A 20,793-nucleotide genomic window follows, 5' to 3' on the forward strand; every position below is an offset into this window, starting at 1 on the left:
TGTCCCAATACACGTCCCTTCCTCTTTCTTTAAAAGTTGGGTGTTATGCCCCTCTGTGTTGTGCCTACTCTACAGCACTTTTTATTTTTTTTGCAGAGTTGGGCAATTTGTACTTTCTTCATGCAGCCACACGATTTCCCTGGCATAACCCCAAAACATACCGTAAGTGTCTGACCAGTGAGGCAGAGCATGCAAATTATATTTAATATAATTTCTCATCATTACTTCTCATCGTTAGAAATAAGTCCAAAAATCCCAGGCGAGCTCAGTGAGCTGACGGTGGGGCTGTGTGAGCAGATATAGTGCTGCCAGGAGCGAGTAACGTGAGGCGTGTCCGGTTAGTAAGTGCGACAGTCACACACCCGTCCTCCGACAGTCACAGATGTGGACCAGCAAGAGACTCCTGCTGCTGCTCTGCTGCATGGGATGCATTGGAGGGGTAAGTACATGGGGGACTATAGTACCTGATGGGGGTTGTAGTCTAGGACTGTGTTTTTAGGTTTTCACTGTTAAGATTTTCCAAAATACGACTGATATTAATTTATGACATCCGGGGCCGGAAGCGATGTGTTTTCTACCATGTATACAGTAGAGTAATATTATTACATAAATAACGAGCTCGTAATAAGACATATTACCCCCCCCCCCCCCGGGGGCGCGGACATGCTGGAAATACAAGTGCAAGACTTATTCTAGATAAAGTATCTGCATATTAATGAAGACACAAATATCACTAAAAGACTGAGAGCGTAGAAGGATGAGAATGAGTGTTTGGTAGTAAAAAAAAAAAAGTACGAAATGTATAAAAACAGAAACAGAGGCAAAATGAAATCATTTCCAGAGGACGGAGGAACGACTTAACCGTTTGGTCGTTAGAAATGACAGATTACGTAATAGGAGAAGGAAGAGAAAGTAGGAAATTATCTAAGAGCCGGGAGCCCACCGCAACCTTCAGGGAGTGACTGGTCATTGGAAACGAAAGCTGCAAAAATTAGATGAAAAATTACTTAATTTTAGCATACGTAAAGATTGGAAATGTGTGCACACGGGGAACGAGTCACCTAATGGCTCAGAGGTAAAAGCAAGTGCCCAAGAAAAGGGCCAAAAAAAGTGGCGTCAGGCATTCGACAGAGCGCTAAACTACGGAGATAAATCAGAGAGGTAAGATTAACTTCAAATCCTGAAACACCTAGTCTGAATTTGCATGTGACGTAAAAACTGAGTAGTTTTTGGGGGGTTAATTTACAGCTTGTGTTCCTCAGGGGTGGGGAAAAAAAAAAATCGTGCGACATGCTCCGGCATGGAGGAGCATCATTCCATGCGCCCATCGGCACACTCGTGACGCCATCGTCGATGGATTGCTGTTAAAGCTGGGGGTTTATTGAAGACCTCCATGTTTGTCATGGTCGGGGTTCAAAGGAGATGGTGATTTTTACTGTAAGCAGCAACACTATAGCATTGGTGTATGGAGCATAAGTGATCGGACGATCGCAGCTTCCAGTCCCCTAAGGGGACTATATATAAAAAAAACATAAAAGTTAAAATAGCCCTCTTTACCATAAAAAATAAAGAAGTAAAAAAAAATACACATACAGTATGTTGTGTCTCCGCCTTCAGAAAAGTGTGAGCTATCAAAATATAAAAATAAGAAGGCCAAAATTACTAGGTGATTACTAGTAGATAAGGGTGGTGGCCACCACTGAGTCCCCCAGGTTGACCACAAGAGCCAGGAGGAGGTCAATCACGGATGATTTTCTATGGCAGCTGAGGGTCACGGCTGCCATCTTTGTGCTCCTTTGTAGGCTTAATAAAAGATTGTAATGTCTTCTATGTGCTGCAATACTGAAGTTTTGTCTACCTAGAACGAGCAATCAAATAATCGCAGATTGACGTCTCCTAAGGGGGCTAAAAAAATATAAAAAAAAAATGTAAAAAAAACCATACGGTACATTTGAAGCAGACAAATTCCAGAAAGCAAAAATTGAAATTTCAGAAATTACATTTTTCGGTTTAAAAAAATGCAATAAAAAAAGCAATCAGAATGTCTTATGTGATCAATAAAAAATACTGCTCGGCGCACAGGGAGAAGCCTCCACATGGCTACTGATAAAAAAAAATGTAAAAGTTAAAGAAAATGGTAATAACATTTCTTTTTTTTTTAACAAATTTTTGAACCACTGAAACAAATAAAACAAGAAAAAAAACGTTCAAGTTTTGCACCGACGTAATCGCACTAACGTGGAGAATTATATTACTGGGTCATTTTTACTGCACAGTGAACGTCGCAAAAACAAAATGCAAAAAAACAATGTCGGAATTGAGTTTTTTCACAATTTCACCCTTTTTCTTTTTTTTAAATTATTTATTTATTTGAAAGAAAAATAAGCACGTAAAGCATTGATTCGAAATCGCACTGATATATTTCTACCTATCATCTACTCATGTTCCTCATCTCTATCGATCTCCATCTTTGAACATCTTTAATACATAAAACTCTGTAATGTTTATGCTGCATTTCTTCAAAATTATTTTTATTAGGGGATTTTTACAGTATAGAGGATAATGGGTCAGGAAGGGAAAGGAAGGAATCCGAACAAAGGAAAAAAGAGGAAAGGGGTTAGGGAGGAAGAGGAGGGAAGGAAAATGAAGGGAAATGAAGATCTTCTTAACATACTTGCACCACAACAATTAACATAGCGAGAGCAAAAACAACATAAAATAAAGTATAGATTAAAAGTTTTCTGGCAAAGTAATAAGACGTCAAATAAAGAGGCTTTTCTTGCTTGGAGAAAAAATGACGTTCCAAGAGGACAATTTGGAATGACAGTAGAGTTATTCTTCAAAGCTACGGGCATTTCAAAGGAGTTACAAGAGAACATAATATCAATGATGTCAGGAATACAGGGAGTGTCCATCAATTTCCACTTTGATGCAATACAGGTTTTTACGACAGAAGAAATATGTTAGGAAACTTGTCTAATTTTTGAGGGAGGTCATCAGCTTCCAGAAAAAGGAGAACCAATTGGGGAGAAATGTTGACAGGAGACTCGTTGATTTTATTCAATAGTAAAGACACATCTTCCCTAAGTATCGAAAGTTTGGGACGTTCCCAGAACGTGTGAAGAAGATGACCTCTTTGACCACAATAAATCGGATTGATCGGGAAATGCGTTTTTAAGTCTAGCGGGAGTGTGGAACCACCTAGATAACATTTTAAAATCATTTTCATGTAAGTTTGCGCTAATAGGAGGTTTGGACGCTAGTTCCACCGCTTTTTTTCTTTTATCTAGGAGGAAATTATTATTATTGAGATCAATTTGACCATTTTTCAGCACTTTACATGTTTACGTTTTCTGCATTCATTTGAAGCTGATAGATCTGGTTAAGGTTGCTCGTGTTATTCCTATACTTGCAGGGTCACATATTATTTTTGCTCATTGCGTGTCACCAAGTCGCTTTTTTCACTTGGATTCTTTATTTACTTTATTCATTCACTCCTCCCACCTATTGACTCACATGTCCCTATCGAGAGCCTACTTCCACCTACTGTCTCCATTGTTCTTATAAAGAGCCCCCTCCCACCTACAGTGGCTACGGAAAGTATTCAGACCCCTTTACATTTTTCACTCTTTGTTTCATTGCAGCCATTTGGTAAATTCCAAGAAGTTCATTTTTTTCTCATTAATGTACACTCTGCACCACATTTTCACTGATAGAAGACAGAAATGTAGTAATTTTTACATATTTATTAAAAAAGAAACACTGAAATATCACATGGACATAAGTATTCAGACCCTTTGCTCAGTATTGAGTAGAAGCACCTTTTGAGCTAGTACAGCCATGAGTCTTCTTGGGAATGATGCAGCAAGTTTTTTCACCTGGATTTGGGGATCCTCTGCCATTCTTCCTTGCAGATCCTCTCCAGTTCCATCAGGTTGGATGGTGAACATTGGTGGATGGCCATTCTCAGGTCTCTCCAGAGAAACTCAATTGGGTTTAGGTCAGGGCTCTGGCTGGGCCAGTCAAGAATGGTCACAGAGATGTTCTGAAGCCACTCCTTTGTTATGTTAGCTGTGTGCTTAGGGTCATTGTCTTGTTGGAAGGTGAACCTTCGATCAAGTCTGAGGTCCAGAGCTCTCTGGAAGAGGTTTTCTTCCAGTATATCTCTGTACTTGGCCACATTCATGTTTCCTTCAATGGCAACCAGTCGTCCTGTCTCTGCAGCTGAAAAACACCTCCATAGCATGATGCTGCCTCCACCATGTTTCACTGTTGGGATTGTATTGGGCAGGTGATGAGCAGTGCCTGGTTTTCTCCACACATTCCGCTTAGAATTATCACCAAAGAATCATCAGACCAGAGAATCGTATTTTTCATAGTCTGGGAGTCCTTCATGTGATTTTTAGCAAACTCTATGTGGGCTTTCTTATGTTTTGCACTGAGGAGAGGATTCCGTCGGGTCACCTGCCATAAAGGCCCGACTGGTGGAGGGCTGCAGTGATAGTTGACTTTGTGGAACTTTCTCCCATCTCCCTATTGCATCTCTGGAGCTCAGCCACAGTGATCTTGGGGTTGTTCTTTACCTCTCTCAACAAGGTTCATCTCCCACGATTGCTCAGTTTGGCTGGACGGCCAGGTCTAGTAAGACTTCGGTTGGTCTCAAAATTCTTCCATTTAAGGATTATGGAGGCCACTATGTTTTAGGAACCGTGAGTACTGCAGAAATTATTTTGTAACCTTGGCCAGAACTGTGCCTTGCCACAATTCTGTCTTTGAGCTCCTCGACCAGTTCCTTTGACCTCATGATTCTCATTTGGTCTGACATGCACTGTGAGCTGTGAGGTCTTATATAGACAGGTGTGCGCCTTTCCAAATCATGTCCTATCAGTTTAACTAAACACAGCTGGCCTCCGATGAAGAAGTAGAAGAGTAGAACCAATTAATGAGAAAAAAATGAACGTTTTTGAATTTACCAAATGGCTGCAATGAAACTAAGTGAAAAACTTAAAGGGGTCTGAATACTTTCCGTACCCACTGTACTGTCTCCCCCTACTTTATGCAGAGCCCCCTCCCACCTACTGTCTCCCCGTCCTTATATATAACCTCCCACCTAGTCTTTCCCTCATCCTTATATAGAGCCCCCTCCAACCAACTTTCTCCGTCGTCCTTCTAAGGAGCCCTCTCCCACCTACTGTCTCCCTGTTCTTATACAGAGCCCTCTCCCACCTACTGTCTCCCCCATCCTTATAGAAAGCCCCCTCCCACCTACTGTCTCCCCATCCTTATACAGAGCCCTCTCCCACCTGCTGTCTCCCCTTCCTTATACAGAGCCCTCTTCCACCTACTGTCTCCCCTTCCTTATACAGAGCCCTCTCCCACCTACTGTCTCCCCTTCCTTATACAGAGCCCTCTCCAACCTACTGTCTCCCCTTCCTTATATAGAGCCCTCTCCAACCTACTGTCTCCTCTTCCTTATACAGAGCCCTCGTCCACCTACTGTCTCCCCTTCCTTATACAGAGCCGTCCCCCACCTACTGTCTCCCGTTCCTTATACAGAGCCCTCTTCCACCTACTGTCTCCCCTTCCTTATACAGAGCCCTCTTCCACCTACTGTCTCCCCTTCCTTATACAGAGCCCTCTCCCACCTACTGTCTCCCCTTCCTTATACAGAGCCCTCTCCCACCTACTATCTACCCTTCCTTATACAGAGCCCTCTTCCACCTACTGTCTCCCCTTCCTTATACAGAGCCGTCTCCCACCTACTGTCTCCCGTTCCTTATACAGAGCCCTCTCCCACCTACTGTTTCCCCTTCCTTATACAGAGCCCTCTCCCACCTACTGTCTTCTGTTCCTTATACAGAGCCCTCTCCCACCTACTGTCTCCCCTTCCTTATACAGAGCCCTCTCCCTCCTACTGTCTCCCCTTCCTTATACATAGCGCTCTTCCACCTACTGTCTCCCCTTCCTTATACATAGCCCTCTCCCACCTACTGTCTCCCCTTCATTATACAGAGCCATCGTCCACCTACTGTCTCCCCTTCCTTATACATAGCCCTCTCCCACCTACTGTCTCCCCTTCCTTATACAGAGCCCTCGTCCACCTACTGTCTCCCCTTCCTTATACAGAGCCCTCGTCCACCTACTGTCTCCCCTTCCTTATACAGAGCCCTCGTCCACCTACTGTCTCTCCGTCCTTATACAGAGCCGTCTCCCACCTACTGTCTCCCCTTCCTTATACAGAGCCTTCTTCCACCTACTGTCTCCCCTTCCTTATACAGAGCCGTCTCCCACCTACTGTCTCCCGTTCCTTATACAGAACCCTCTCCCACCTACTGTCTCCCCTTCCTTATACAGAGCCCTCTCCCACCTACTGTCTTCCGTTCCTTATACAGAGCCCTCTCCCACCTACTGTCTCCCGTTCCTTATTCAGAGCCCTCTCCCACCTACTGTCTCCCCTTCCTTAAACAGAGCCCTCGTCCACCTACTGTCTCCCCATCCTTATACAGATCCCTCTCCCACCTACTGTCTCCCCCTCCTTATACAGAGCCCTCTCCCACCTACTGTCTCCCCTTCCTTATACAGAGCCCTCTCCCACCTACTGTCTCCCGTTCCTTATTCAGAGCCCTCTCCCAACTACTGTCTCCCCTTCCTTATACAGAGCCCTCTCCCTCCTACTGTCTCCCCTTCCTTATACAGAGCCCTCTCCCACCTACTGTCTCCCCTTCCTTATACAGAGCCCTCTCCCACCTACTGTCTCCCGTTCCTTATTCAGAGCCCTCTCCCAACTACTGTCTCCCCTTCCTTATACAGAGCCCTCTCCCTCCTACTGTCTCCCCTTCCTTATACATAGCCCTCTTCCACCTACTGTCTCCCCTTCCTTATACAAAGCCCTCTCCCACCTACTGTCTCACCTTCCTTATACAGAGCCCTCGTCCACCTACTGTCTCCCCTTCCTTATTCAGAGCCCTCTTCCACCTACTGTCTCCCCTTCCTTATACAGAGCCCTCGTCCACCTACTGTCTCCCCTTCCTAATACAGAGCCCTCGAACACCTACTGTCTCCCCTTCCTTATACAGAGCCCTCTCCCACCTACTGTCTCCCCTTCCTTATACAGAGCCCTCTCCCACCTACTGTCTCCCTTTCCTTATTCAGAGCCCTCTCCCAACTACTGTCTCCCCTTCCTTATACAGAGCCCTCTCCCTCCTACTGTCTCCCCTTCCTTATACATAGCCCTCTTCCACCTACTGTCTCCCCTTCCTTATACAGAGCCCTCTCCCACCTACTGTCTCCCCTTCCTTATACAGAGCCCTCGTCTACCTACTGTCTCCCCTTCCTTATACAGAGCCCTCGTCCACCTACTGTCTCCCCTTCCTTATACAGAGCCCTCGTCCACCTACTGTCTCCCGTTCCTTATACAGAGCTCTCTCCCACCTACTGTCTCCCCTTCCTTATACAGAGCCCTCTCCCACCTACTGTCTCCCCTTCCTTATACAGAGCCCTCTCCAACCTACTGTCTCCCCTTCCTTATACAGAGCCCTCTCCAACCTACTGTCTCCCCTTCCTTATATAGAGCCCTCTCCAACCTACTGTCTCCTCTTCCTTATACAGAGCCCTCGTCCACCTACTGTCTCCCCTTCCTTATACAGAGCCCTCTCCCACCTACTGTCTCCCCTTCCTTATACAGAGCCCTCTCCCTCCTACTGTCTCCCCTTCCTTATACATAGCGCTCTTCCACCTACTGTCTCCCCTTCCTTATACATAGCCCTCTCCCACCTACTGTCTCCCCTTCATTATACAGAGCCCTCGTTCACCTACTGTCTCCCCTTCCTTATACATAGCCCTCTCCCACCTACTGTCTCCCCTTCCTTATACAGAGCCCTCTCCCACCTACTGTCTCCCCTTCCTTATACAGAGCCCTCGTCCACCTACTGTCTCCCCTTCCTTATACAGAGCCCTCGTCCACCTACTGTCTCCCCTTCCTTATACAGAGCCCTCGTCCACCTACTGTCTCCCCTTCCTTATACAGAGCCCTCTCCCACCTACTGTCTCCCCTTCCTTATACAGAGCCCTCTCCCACCTACTGTCTCCCCTTCCTTATACAGAGCCCTCTCCCACCTACTGTCTCCCCTTCCTTATACAGAGCCCTCTCCAACCTACTGTCTCCCCTTCCTTATATAGAGCCCTCTCCAACCTACTGTCTCCTCTTCCTTATACAGAGCCCTCGTCCACCTACTGTCTCCCCTTCCTTATACAGAGCCCTCTCCCACCTACTGTCTCCCCTTCCTTATACAGAGCCCTCTCCCTCCTACTGTCTCCCCTTCCTTATACATAGCGCTCTTCCACCTACTGTCTCCCCTTCCTTATACATAGCCCTCTCCCACCTACTGTCTCCCCTTCATTATACAGAGCCCTCGTCCACCTACTGTCTCCCCTTCCTTATACATAGCCCTCTCCCACCTACTGTCTCCCCTTCCTTATACAGAGCCCTCGTCCACCTACTGTCTCCCCTTCCTTATACAGAGCCCTCGTCCACCTACTGTCTCCCCTTCCTTATACAAAGCCCTCGTCCACCTACTGTCTCCCCTTCCTTATACAGAGCCCTCTCCCACCTACTGTCTCTCCGTCTTTATACAGAGCCGTCTCCCACCTACTGTCTCCCCTTCCTTATACAGAGCCTTCTTCCACCTACTGTCTCCCCTTCCTTATACAGAGCCGTCTCCCACCTACTGTCTCCCGTTCCTTATACAGAACCCTCTCCCACCTACTGTCTCCCCTTCCTTATACAGAGCCCTCTCCCACCTACTGTCTTCCGTTCCTTATACAGAGCCCTCTCCCACCTACTGTCTCCCGTTCCTTATTCAGAGCCCTCTCCCACCTACTGTCTCCCCTTCCTTAAACAGAGCCCTCGTCCACCTACTGTCTCCCCATCCTTATACAGATCCCTCTCCCACCTACTGTCTCCCCTTCCTTATACAGAGCCCTCTCCCACCTACTGTCTCCCCTTCCTTATACAGAGCCCTCTCCCACCTACTGTCTCCCGTTCCTTATTCAGAGCCCTCTCCCAACTACTGTCTCCCCTTCCTTATACAGAGCCCTCTCCCTCCTACTGTCTCCCCTTCCTTATACATAGCCCTCTCCCACCTACTGTCTCCCCTTCCTTATACAGAGCCCTCTCCCACCTACTGTCTCCCGTTCCTTATTCAGAGCCCTCTCCCAACTACTGTCTCCCCTTCCTTATACAGAGCCCTCTCCCTCCTACTGTCTCCCCTTCCTTATACATAGCCCTCTTCCACCTACTGTCTCCCCTTCCTTATACAAAGCCCTCTCCCACCTACTGTCTCCCCTTCCTTATACAGAGCCCTCGTCCACCTACTGTCTCCCCTTCCTTATTCAGAGCCCTCGTCCACCTACTGTCTCCCCTTCCTTATACAGAGCCCTCGTCCACCTACTGTCTCCCCTTCCTTATACAGAGCCCTCGTCCACCTACTGTCTCCCCTTCCTTATACAGAGCCCTCTCCCACCTACTGTCTCCCCTTCCTTATACAGAGCCCTCTCCCACCTACTGTCTCCCTTTCCTTATTCAGAGCCCTCTCCCAACTACTGTCTCCCCTTCCTTACACAGAGCCCTCTCCCTCCTACTGTCTCCCCTTCCTTATACATAGCCAACTTCCACCTACTGTCTCCCCTTCCTTATACAGAGCCCTCTCCCACCTACTGTCTCCCCTTCCTTATACAGAGCCCTCGTCCACCTACTGTCTCCCCTTCCTTATACAGAGCCCTCGTCCACCTACTGTCTCCCCTTCCTTATACAGAGCCCTCGTCCACCTACTGTCTCCCCTTCCTTATACAGAGCCCTCTCCCACCTACTGTCTCCCCTTCCTTATACAGAGCCCTCTCCCACCTACTGTCTCCCCTTCCTTATACAGAGCCCTCTCCAACCTACTGTCTCCCCTTCCTTATACAGAGCCCTCTCCAACCTACTGTCTCTCCTTCCTTATATAGAGCCCTCTCCAACCTACTGTCTCCTCTTCCTTATACAGTGCCCTCGTCCACCTACTGTCTCTCCGTCCTTATACAGAGCCCTCTCCCACCTACTGTCTCCCCTTCCTTATACAGAGCCCTCTCCCACCTACTGTCTCCCGTTCCTTATTCACAGCCCTCTCCCAACTACTGTCTCCCCTTCCTTATACAGAGCCCTCTCCCTCCTACTGTCTCCCCTTCCTTATACAGAGCCCTCTCCCACCTACTGTCTCCCCTTCCTTATACAGAGCCCTCTCCCACCTACTGTCTCCCGTTCCTTATTCAGAGCCCTCTCCCAACTACTGTCTCCCCTTCCTTATACAGAGCCCTCTCCCTCCTACTGTCTCCCCTTCCTTATACATAGCCCTCTTCCACCTACTGTCTCCCCTTCCTTATACAAAGCCCTCTCCCACCTACTGTCTCCCCTTCCTTATACAGAGCCCTCGTCCACCTACTGTCTCCCCTTCCTTATTCAGAGCCCTCGTCCACCTACTGTCTCCCCTTCCTTATACAGAGCCCTCGTCCACCTACTGTCTCCCCTTCCTTATACAGAGCCCTCGTCCACCTACTGTCTCCCCTTCCTTATACAGAGCCCTCTCCCACCTACTGTCTCCCCTTCCTTATACAGAGCCCTCTCCCACCTACTGTCTCCCTTTCCTTATTCAGAGCCCTCTCCCAACTACTGTCTCCCCTTCCTTATACAGAGCCCTCTCCCTCCTACTGTCTCCCCTTCCTTATACATAGCCCTCTTCCATCTACTGTCTCCCCTTCCTTATACAGAGCCCTCTCCCACCTACTGTCTCCCCTTCCTTATACAGAGCCCTCGTCCACCTACTGTCTCCCCTTCCTTATACAGAGCCCTCGTCCACCTACTGTCTCCCCTTCCTTATACAGAGCCCTCGTCCACCTACTGTCTCCCCTTCCTTATACAGAGCCCTCTCCCACCTACTGTCTCCCCTTCCTTATACAGAGCCCTCTCCCACCTACTGTCTCCCCTTCCTTATACAGAGCCCTCTCCAACCTACTGTCTCCCCTTCCTTATACAGAGCCCTCTCCAACCTACTGTCTCTCCTTCCTTATATAGAGCCCTCTCCAACCTACTGTCTCCTCTTCCTTATACAGTGCCCTCGTCCACCTACTGTCTCTCCGTCCTTATACAGAGCCCTCTCCCACCTACTGTCTCCCCGTCCTTATACAGAGCCCTCTCCAACCTACTGTCTCCCGTTCCTTATACAGATCCCTCTCCCACCTACTGTCTCCCGTTCCTTATACAGAGGCCTCTCCCACCTACTGTCTCCCCTTCCTTATACCGATCCCTCTCCACCTACTGTCTCCCCGTCCTTATGCAGAGCCCTCTCCCACCTACTGTCTCCCCTTCCTTATACATAACCCCCTCTCACCTACTGTCTCCCCTTCCTTATACATAACCCCCTCCCACCTACTGTCTCCCTTTCCTTATACAGAGCCCTCTCCCACCTAATGTTTCCCCTTCCTTATACAGAGCTCTCTCCCACATACTGTCTCCCCTTCCTTATACAGATCACTCTCCCATCTACTGTCTCCCCTTCCTTATACAGAGCCCTCTCCCACCTACTGTCTCCCCTTCCTTATACAGATCCCTCTCCCATCTACTGTCTCCCCTTCCTTATACAGAGCCCTCTCCCACCTACTGTCTCCCCTTCCTTATACAGAGCCCTCTCCCACCTACTGTCTCCCCTTCCTTCTACAGAGCCCTCTCCCACCTACTGTCTCCCCTTCCTTATACAGATCCCTCTCCCATCTACTGTCTCGCCTTCCTTATACAGAGCCCTCTCCCACCTACTGTCTCCCCTTCCTTATACAGAGCCCTCTCCCACCTACTGTCTCCCCGTCCTTATACATAGCCCTCTCCCACCTACTGTCTCCCCTTCCTTATACAGAGCCCTCTCCCACCTACTGTCTCCCCGTCCTTATACAGAGCCCTCTCCCACCTACTGTCTCCCCGTCCTTATACAGAGCCCTCGTTCACCTACTGTCTCCCCGTCCTTATACAGAGGCCTCTCCCACCTACTGTCTCCCCGTCCTTATACAGAGGCCTCTCCCACCTACTGTCTCCCGTTCCTTATACAGAGCCCTCTCCCACCTACTGTCTCCCGTTCCTTATTCAGAGCCCTCTCCCACCTACTGTCTCCCCTTCCTTAAACAGAGCCCTCGTCCACCTACTGTCTCCCCATCCTTATACAGATCCCTCTCCCACCTACTGTCTCCCCTTCCTTATACAGAGCCCTCTCCCACCTACTGTCTCCCCTTCCTTATACAGAGCCCTCTCCCACCTACTGTCTCCCGTTCCTTATTCAGAGCCCTCTCCCAACTACTGTCTCCCCTTCCTTATACAGAGCCCTCTCCCTCCTACTGTCTCCCCTTCCTTATACAGAGCCCTCTCCCACCTACTGTCTCCCCTTCCTTATACAGAGCCCTCTCCCACCTACTGTCTCCCGTTCCTTATTCAGAGCCCTCTCCCAACTACTGTCTCCCCTTCCTTATACAGAGCCCTCTCCCTCCTACTGTCTCCCCTTCCTTATACATAGCCCTCTTCCACCTACTGTCTCCCCTTCCTTATACAAAGCCCTCTCCCACCTACTGTCTCCCCTTCCTTATACAGAGCCCTCGTCCACCTACTGTCTCCCCTTCCTTATTCAGAGCCCTCGTCCACCTACTGTCTCCCCTTCCTTATACAGAGCCCTCGTCCACCTACTGTCTCCCCTTCCTTATACAGAGCCCTCGTCCACCTACTGTCTCCCCTTCCTTATACAGAGCCCTCTCCCACCTACTGTCTCCCCTTCCTTATACAGAGCCCTCTCCCACCTACTGTCTGCCTTTCCTTATTCAGAGCCCTCTCCCAACTACTGTCTCCCCTTCCTTATACAGATCCCTCTCCCTCCTACTGTCTCCCCTTCCTTATACATAGCCCTCTTCCACCTACTGTCTCCCCTTCCTTATACAGAGCCCTCTCCCACCTACTGTCTCCCCTTCCTTATACAGAGCCCTCGTCCACCTACTGTCTCCCCTTCCTTATACAGAGCCCTCGTCCACCTACTGTCTCCCCTTCCTTATACAGAGCCCTCGTCCACCTACTGTCTCCCCTTCCTTATACAGAGCCCTCTCCCACCTACTGTCTCCCCTTCCTTATACAGAGCCCTCTCCCACCTACTGTCTCCCCTTCCTTATACAGAGCCCTCTCCAACCTACTGTCTCCCCTTCCTTATACAGAGCCCTCTCCAACCTACTGTCTCTCCTTCCTTATATAGAGCCCTCTCCAACCTACTGTCTCCTCTTCCTTATACAGTGCCCTCGTCCACCTACTGTCTCTCCGTCCTTATACAGAGCCCTCTCCCACCTACTGTCTCCCCGTCCTTATACAGAGCCCTCTCCAACCTACTGTCTCCCGTTCCTTATACAGATCCCTCTCCCACCTACTGTCTCCCGTTCCTTATACAGAGGCCTCTCCCACCTACTGTCTCCCCTTCCTTATACCGATCCCTCTCCACCTACTGTCTCCCCTTCCTTATACATAACCCCCTCTCACCTACTGTCTCCCCTTCCTTATACATAACCCCCTCCCACCTACTGTCTCCCTTTCCTTATACAGAGCCCTCTCCCACCTAATGTTTCCCCTTCCTTATACAGAGCCCTCTCCCATCTACTGTCTCGCCTTCCTTATACAGAGCCCTCTCCCACCTACTGTCTCCCCTTCCTTATACAGAGCCCTCTCCCACCTACTGTCTCCCCGTCCTTATACATAGCCCTCTCCCACCTACTGTCTCCCCTTCCTTATACAGAGCCCTCTCCCACCTACTGTCTCCCCGTCCTTATACAGAGCCCTCTCCCACCTACTGTCTCCCCGTCCTTATACAGAGCCCTCGTTCACCTACTGTCTCCCCGTCCTTATACAGAGGCCTCTCCCACCTACTGTCTCCCCGTCCTTATACAGAGGCCTCTCCCACCTACTGTCTCCCGTTCCTTATACAGAGCCCTCTCCCACCTACTGTCTCCCGTTCCTTATTCAGAGCCCTCTCCCACCTACTGTCTCCCCTTCCTTAAACAGAGCCCTCGTCCACCTACTGTCTCCCCATCCTTATACAGATCCCTCTCCCACCTACTGTCTCCCCTTCCTTATACAGAGCCCTCTCCCACCTACTGTCTCCCCTTCCTTATACAGAGCCCTCTCCCACCTACTGTCTCCCGTTCCTTATTCAGAGCCCTCTCCCAACTACTGTCTCCCCTTCCTTATACAGAGCCCTCTCCCTCCTACTGTCTCCCCTTCCTTATACAGAGCCCTCTCCCACCTACTGTCTCCCCTTCCTTATACAGAGCCCTCTCCCACCTACTGTCTCCCGTTCCTTATTCAGAGCCCTCTCCCAACTACTGTCTCCCCTTCCTTATACAGAGCCCTCTCCCTCCTACTGTCTCCCCTTCCTTATACATAGCCCTCTTCCACCTACTGTCTCCCCTTCCTTATACAAAGCCCTCTCCCACCTACTGTCTCCCCTTCCTTATACAGAGCCCTCGTCCACCTACTGTCTCCCCTTCCTTATTCAGAGCCCTCGTCCACCTACTGTCTCCCCTTCCTTATACAGAGCCCTCGTCCACCTACTGTCTCCCCTTCCTTATACAGAGCCCTCGTCCACCTACTGTCTCCCCTTCCTTATACAGAGCCCTCTCCCACCTACTGTCTCCCGTTCCTTATTCAGAGCCCTCTCCCAACTACTGTCTCCCCTTCCTTATACAGAGCCCTCTCCCTCCTACTGTCTCCCCTTCCTTATACAGAGCCCTCTCCCACCTACTGTCTCCCCTTCCTTATACAGAGCCCTCTCCCACCTACTGTCTCCCGTTCCTTATTCAGAGCCCTCTCCCAACTACTGTCTCCCCTTCCTTATACAGAGCCCTCTCCCTCCTACTGTCTCCCCTTCCTTATACATAGCCCTCTTCCACCTACTGTCTCCCCTTCCTTATACAAAGCCCTCTCCCACCTACTGTCTCCCCTTCCTTATACAGAGCCCTCGTCCACCTACTGTCTCCCCTTCCTTATTCAGAGCCCTCGTCCACCTACTGTCTCCCCTTCCTTATACAGAGCCCTCGTCCACCTACTGTCTCCCCTTCCTTATACAGAGCCCTCGTCCACCTACTGTCTCCCCTTCCTTATACAGAGCCCTCTCCCACCTACTGTCTCCCCTTCCTTATACAGAGCCCTCTCCCACCTACTGTCTGCCTTTCCTTATTCAGAGCCCTCTCCCAACTACTGTTTCCCCTTCCTTATACAGATCCCTCTCCCTCCTACTGTCTCCCCTTCCTTATACATAGCCCTCTTCCACCTACTGTCTCCCCTTCCTTATACAGAGCCCTCTCCCACCTACTGTCTCCCCTTCCTTATACAGAGCCCTCGTCCACCTACTGTCTCCCCTTCCTTATACAGAGCCCTCGTCCACCTACTGTCTCCCCTTCCTTATACAGAGCCCTCGTCCACCTACTGTCTCCCCTTCCTTATACAGAGCCCTCTCCCACCTACTGTCTCCCCTTCCTTATACAGAGCCCTCTCCCACCTACTGTCTCCCCTTCCTTATACAGAGCCCTCTCCAACCTACTGTCTCCCCTTCCTTATACAGAGCCCTCTCCAACCTACTGTCTCTCCTTCCTTATATAGAGCCCTCTCCAACCTACTGTCTCCTCTTCCTTATACAGTGCCCTCGTCCACCTACTGTCTCTCCGTCCTTATACAGAGCCCTCTCCCACCTACTGTCTCCCCGTCCTTATACAGAGCCCTCTCCAACCTACTGTCTCCCGTTCCTTATACAGATCCCTCTCCCACCTACTGTCTCCCGTTCCTTATACAGAGGCCTCTCCCACCTACTGTCTCCCCTTCCTTATACCGATCCCTCTCCACCTACTGTCTCCCCTTCCTTATACATAACCCCCTCTCACCTACTGTCTCCCCTTCCTTATACATAACCCCCTCCCACCTACTGTCTCCCTTTCCTTATACAGAGCCCTCTCCCACCTAATGTTTCCCCTTCCTTATACAGAGCCCTCTCCCACATACTGTCTCCCCTTCCTTATACAGATCACTCTCCCATCTACTGTCTCCCCTTCCTTATACAGAGCCCTCTCCCACCTACTGTCTCCCCTTCCTTATACAGATCCCTCTCCCATCTACTGTCTCCCCTTCCTTATACAGAGCCCTCTCCCACCTACTGTCTCCCCTTCCTTATACAGAGCCCTCTCCCACCTACTGTCTCCTCTTCCTTCTACAGAGCCCTCTCCCACCTACTGTCTCCCCTTCCTTATACAGATCCCTCTCCCATCTACTGTCTCCCCTTCCTTATACAGATCCCTCTCCCACCTACTGTCTCCCCGTCCTTATACAGAGCCCTCTCCCACCTACTGTCTCCCCGTCCTTATACAGAGCCCTCGTCCACCTACTGTCTCCCCGTCCTTATACAGAGGCCTCTCCCACCTACTGTCTCCCCGTCCTTATACAGAGGCCTCTCCCACCTACTGTCTCCCCGTCCTTATACAGAGCCCTCTCCCACCTACTGTCTCCCTTCCTTATACAGAGCCCTTGTCCACCTACTGTCTCCCCGTCCTTATACAGAGCCCTCTCCCACCTACTGTCTCCCCTTCCTTATACAGAGCCCTCTCCCACCTACTGTCTCCCTGTCCTTATACAGAGCCCTCTCCTACCTACTGTCTCCCCTTCTTTATACAGAGGCCTCTCCCACCTACTGTCTCCCCTTCCTTATACAGAGCCCTCTCCCACCTACTGTCTCCCCTTCCTTATACAGATCCCTCTCCCACCTACTGTCTCCCCTTCCTTATACAGAGCCCTCTCCCACCTACTGTCTCCCTTTCCTTACACAGAGCCCTCGTCCACCTACTGTCTCTCCTTCCTTATACAGAGCCCTCTCCCACCTACTGTCTCCCCTTCCTTATACAGAGCCCTCTCCCACCTACTGTCTCCCCTTCCTTTAGAGAGCCCTCGTCCACCTACTGTCTCCCCTTCCTTTAGAGAGCCCTCGTCCACCTACTGTCTCCCCGTCCTTATACAGAGCCCTCTCCCACCTACTGTCTCCCTTTCCTTACACAGAGCCCTCGTCCACCTACTGTCTCCCCTTCCTTTAGAGAGCCCTCGTCCACCTACTGTCTCCCCGTCCCTATACAGAGCCCCCTTCCATTTTTATCTCCAATTCAAAAATGAATTACTTTACAAAGGCTAAATGAAAAATAGATGAAAAGAAGGCATCTTGTCAGAATGTTTATTCTTATTCCCTTTTTATTATCCATGTAACGGAGGGTGAGTGCATGATAACCATTTTCTCCGATCCTCAGCACCCCCAGGCCCCACGTGACCGCTCTGGAGCTTTGCCGACTTTGTGCCGCCTTTTCGGTGTATGTCTATGATATTCTGAACAAGGTTCCATAGAGACCAAGAAAGTGCCTTCTGTTACACTAAAACCTCTGTGTGAGCCGGATAGTCTGGTTTCAGGTAAGGAAGAAGAGGAGCAGAGCAGCGCTGGAAACAGGAGAAGCAACGTCCTTGGCGCGTCCATCACTTGGGTCTCGGTCCCATCTCACTCTTCCAGGGAGACTCGCTCTCAACCCATATGGGATGGTGGACTTCTCTTCTCTCAACTGATTGATCAATTCCGTTCCTTATGTCCTCTCTGTTTTGGGTGGTTCCAGGGTCTATCTCTCCAGTCCCTCTAAATCCTGAAGTCGCCAACCCTACACTGCCTTCGTTCTTCCATAGCTGCCCTTGTCTCTCTCATTCTGGACTTCATCAAAAAAACTGAATATTCCCCATAAATCAACTAATTCCTCCAACTTCTCTGGAGATTTGTGCCTGCAAAACAGTAACTCCTTCCTGCCTGCATGATCAATAAAAAACAATATTCACAAAGCAATATCTTTATGACAGAAAATATGGAAAATTGCTTGGGGTTTCTTCCACCACCAAAGAACCTGGCCACCAAATATCTCCCCTGCCTTCTGCTTCCCCTCCGACCACTTTATGTTCCTCCTACCCACACTATACTCCAGCAAAGACCTGCTAATTTGTTACCCTAAATACCCTTACCCTCCACCATCTTGATTCCCCTCCTTTACCAACGTAATCCACCTGTCCCCACCCGAGACTCCAGAGGCTCAGAAAGTCCTAATGGCACCCATGTCTAGTGCTCTGTCCGCCATGTCTTGTATCTGCTATCACCTGGAGTTAGCTGGTCCATTGGTTCCAGGTTACCATAAAGACCTCTGTCTAATCTTCTGCACTCCAATATGGCCAGCATGTAGGGCTTTAATACCTGAGATCCCAAACTAGATGTCCCACATTCTGCTGGTGGTAATATGAAGCTCATTGAGACCCTGTAAGTCCAGCCCTGTACAGTGGCGCAATATACTGGGAAAGATTGACGTCTGTCCAGTCTCTCTGAATCTGTTCTGCAGTCGTTGGCAGATTCTCAGACATTGCGAGAGCAAACAGCCCATGAGATCATAATTACATTAATGGCTCCATCAAAAAATACACAACTGACCTCACAAGAAAAACAAATCCAGATGGGGGCTGGAACAAAGCGCAGCTGGGAGGAGGCCCCCCATGACTGCTTTGAGCCGGGCGGTCTTTTTAAATAATGCTACGGCTGGTGATAGGAGAATGGAAAGGGGGGGGAGGGGTTTAGAAGGGGGAGGTAGTAGGGAAAGTGCGGGAAAACCGCCATTCCCTACCTTAATCCAGAGGAAGGAAGACGTGCAGGATGGCGTCGGCGGATTCAATGATGTCCCAGCTGAGAGAGATGGCCAGGTCCAGGAGAGGGGGCTGGCTTGAGGCCCAGCTGGCCTCCATCATCGGTGCTGCAGGAGGATCCGGGCAGAGCTCACGGGGCAGGAGGACCAGGCCCCCAGAGAGACTATCCCCCGAAGTCCCGGCGCGTGGCAGGCGCAGGCTCCGTAGCCCCTCCAGGGACCCTGCGGGCGGTGAGTCCGGCGGCGCTGCCCCCTCCGTTCGCTCCCGCGCCGGCAGGAATCCAAGTGCCCGGTCTGCAGGCGCCGGGAGTCGGGCCCAGGACACCGCCGCTGCTGCCGGGAGCGCCGGACCGGAAGTGCGGCCTGCGCGATCCAGGCAGAGCGCAGCCGCAGCTTCCCCAGCTCCTGTCAGGTCTCCTGCTCCCAGGGGACGCGCGGCCGCCGCTCCACCGGCTTCTCCTGCTGTGCCGGTGTCCAGAGGGAGAGCGGCCGCCGCTCCCCCTGCCCCCTGCAGATCCACAGCGCCCAGGGGGCGCGCAGCGGCAGGAAGAGGAAGAGCAGAGCTGCCAGGAGGAACAGCACAGCCAGGCAGAGTGGCACAGCCAGGAGGAGCAGCGCGGCTAGGAAGAGCAGCATGGCCAGGAAGAGCAGCAGCAGCAGCCAGTAATCCGGACCCTTTACCGGCGGCAGGCACCCACAGCCCATCACCTCCCAGGGTGCCTGCTGGGATGACCACGAGGAGTACACAGGCGGCGGACGGTCAGCGGTCGGGGGATCTTATACGTCCCGCTTGTACCGAACGGCGCAGCGGAGGGAGAGATGCAGGCAGCAGTGTCGAGCTGCCTGCTCGGGAGCGAAGAATGTTACACGACCGGGCTGGCTCGCCCGGGTTGGAACGCGGGGATCGGTCGCGGTCGCCCAGGAGATCTCCGGAACATAGAGCAGCGTTTACCCGTTACCCATCGGACGGTGGGGTGGCGGGGGATACTGACGGCGGACGGAGGAGTGGATCGGTACAGCAGCTACAGCACGCTCGGGTCCCCCCTGGTGACGAGGAGGCCAGGGGCGCGGGCCTGGGGCAGAGAGGGCTAGCGGCGCAGCAGTTCCAGCACGCTCGGGTCCCCCCTGGTGACGAGGAGGCCAGGGGCGCGGGCCCAGGGCATCGACGCAGTGAGGAGGTGTCGGAGTCCAGCGGTGATCGTCAAGGGAGGTCGGAGCGACAGGGATCCGGAGGTCCGGCTGGCGGGGACACAGCACCCGCGCAGCGTTGTGAGTATGAGTCTATGTCTGGTTTGTCGCCCGCAGGGGCCGGGTTGCAGGAAGTTAGGGGAGGTCGGGTGGCGGTGTGTGAGGAACGGCAGAGGAGTGGGCCGATTGTGGCAGAGGTGCCAGGTATGCAGGACTTATTGCAGGGTATGTCACAAATTTTGCGTAGATTGGAGGGGGGGTCAGCAACTGGGGTTGCCGCATCGCCGGTGGAGGCGTGGTTGGCCGGGCGAGGGGTGGTACCCCCGTCGGGAAGTGGGTTGGTAAGCCCTAGTCGGGTATTGGAGGTGGCATCGGCAGGTGTATCGGTTTCGGTTCAGACAGAGAAGGAGAAAGGCGATACGGTTAAATTAGATGACAGAGCGAAAGGGGAAGTTTATGTGTGCTTTGAAGGACCGTTGGGAGCGCATTTAAAAAAGGAGGTGAAGGAGAAGATTTGGAGAGACAAGTATGTGGAAATTTTTTCCCTGCTTCCGTTGGAGAAGTTTAACTTGGATAAAGGGAAAAAAGACGATAGCAAAAAGGAGGAGGAAGAAAAGCGGAGGTGGCGGTTAATTCCGCAGACATTTGCGAATTGGTTACAGGCATTCGCAATATTGGCGAGCGTAGTGGGGGAGAAAGCGCCCGAGAATTGCTCGGGTTTGTTTTGTTATCTGGACTCGATTGGGGAGGCGCATCGTACATACGGCGGTCAGACGTGGCTGCGGTATGATGAGCAGTTTAGGCAGAGGA

The 20,793-nt window shown here is 51.0% G+C and overlaps 1 protein-coding gene across 2 annotated transcripts in view; it reads left to right on the top strand.

The window, feature by feature from the left end:
* The first annotated feature begins 267 nt into the window (after positions 1–267).
* Positions 268–20,793, top strand: part of LOC138677319 (NXPE family member 3-like) — a 167,004-nt gene continuing 146,478 nt past the window's right edge. The window contains exon 1 of one of the 2 annotated variants that reach the window (XM_069767364.1): positions 268–439. In XM_069767364.1, coding sequence (XP_069623465.1) covers positions 383–439 — 57 coding nt within the window. In that variant the 5' untranslated portion in view covers positions 268–382. The remainder of the gene's footprint in view (positions 440–20,793) is intronic. The other variant, XM_069767365.1, reaches the window with a different exon arrangement.

The sequence above is a fragment of the Ranitomeya imitator genome, chromosome 4 (assembly GCF_032444005.1).
Source record: "Ranitomeya imitator isolate aRanImi1 chromosome 4, aRanImi1.pri, whole genome shotgun sequence".
Taxonomy (NCBI): Eukaryota; Metazoa; Chordata; class Amphibia; order Anura; family Dendrobatidae; genus Ranitomeya; species Ranitomeya imitator.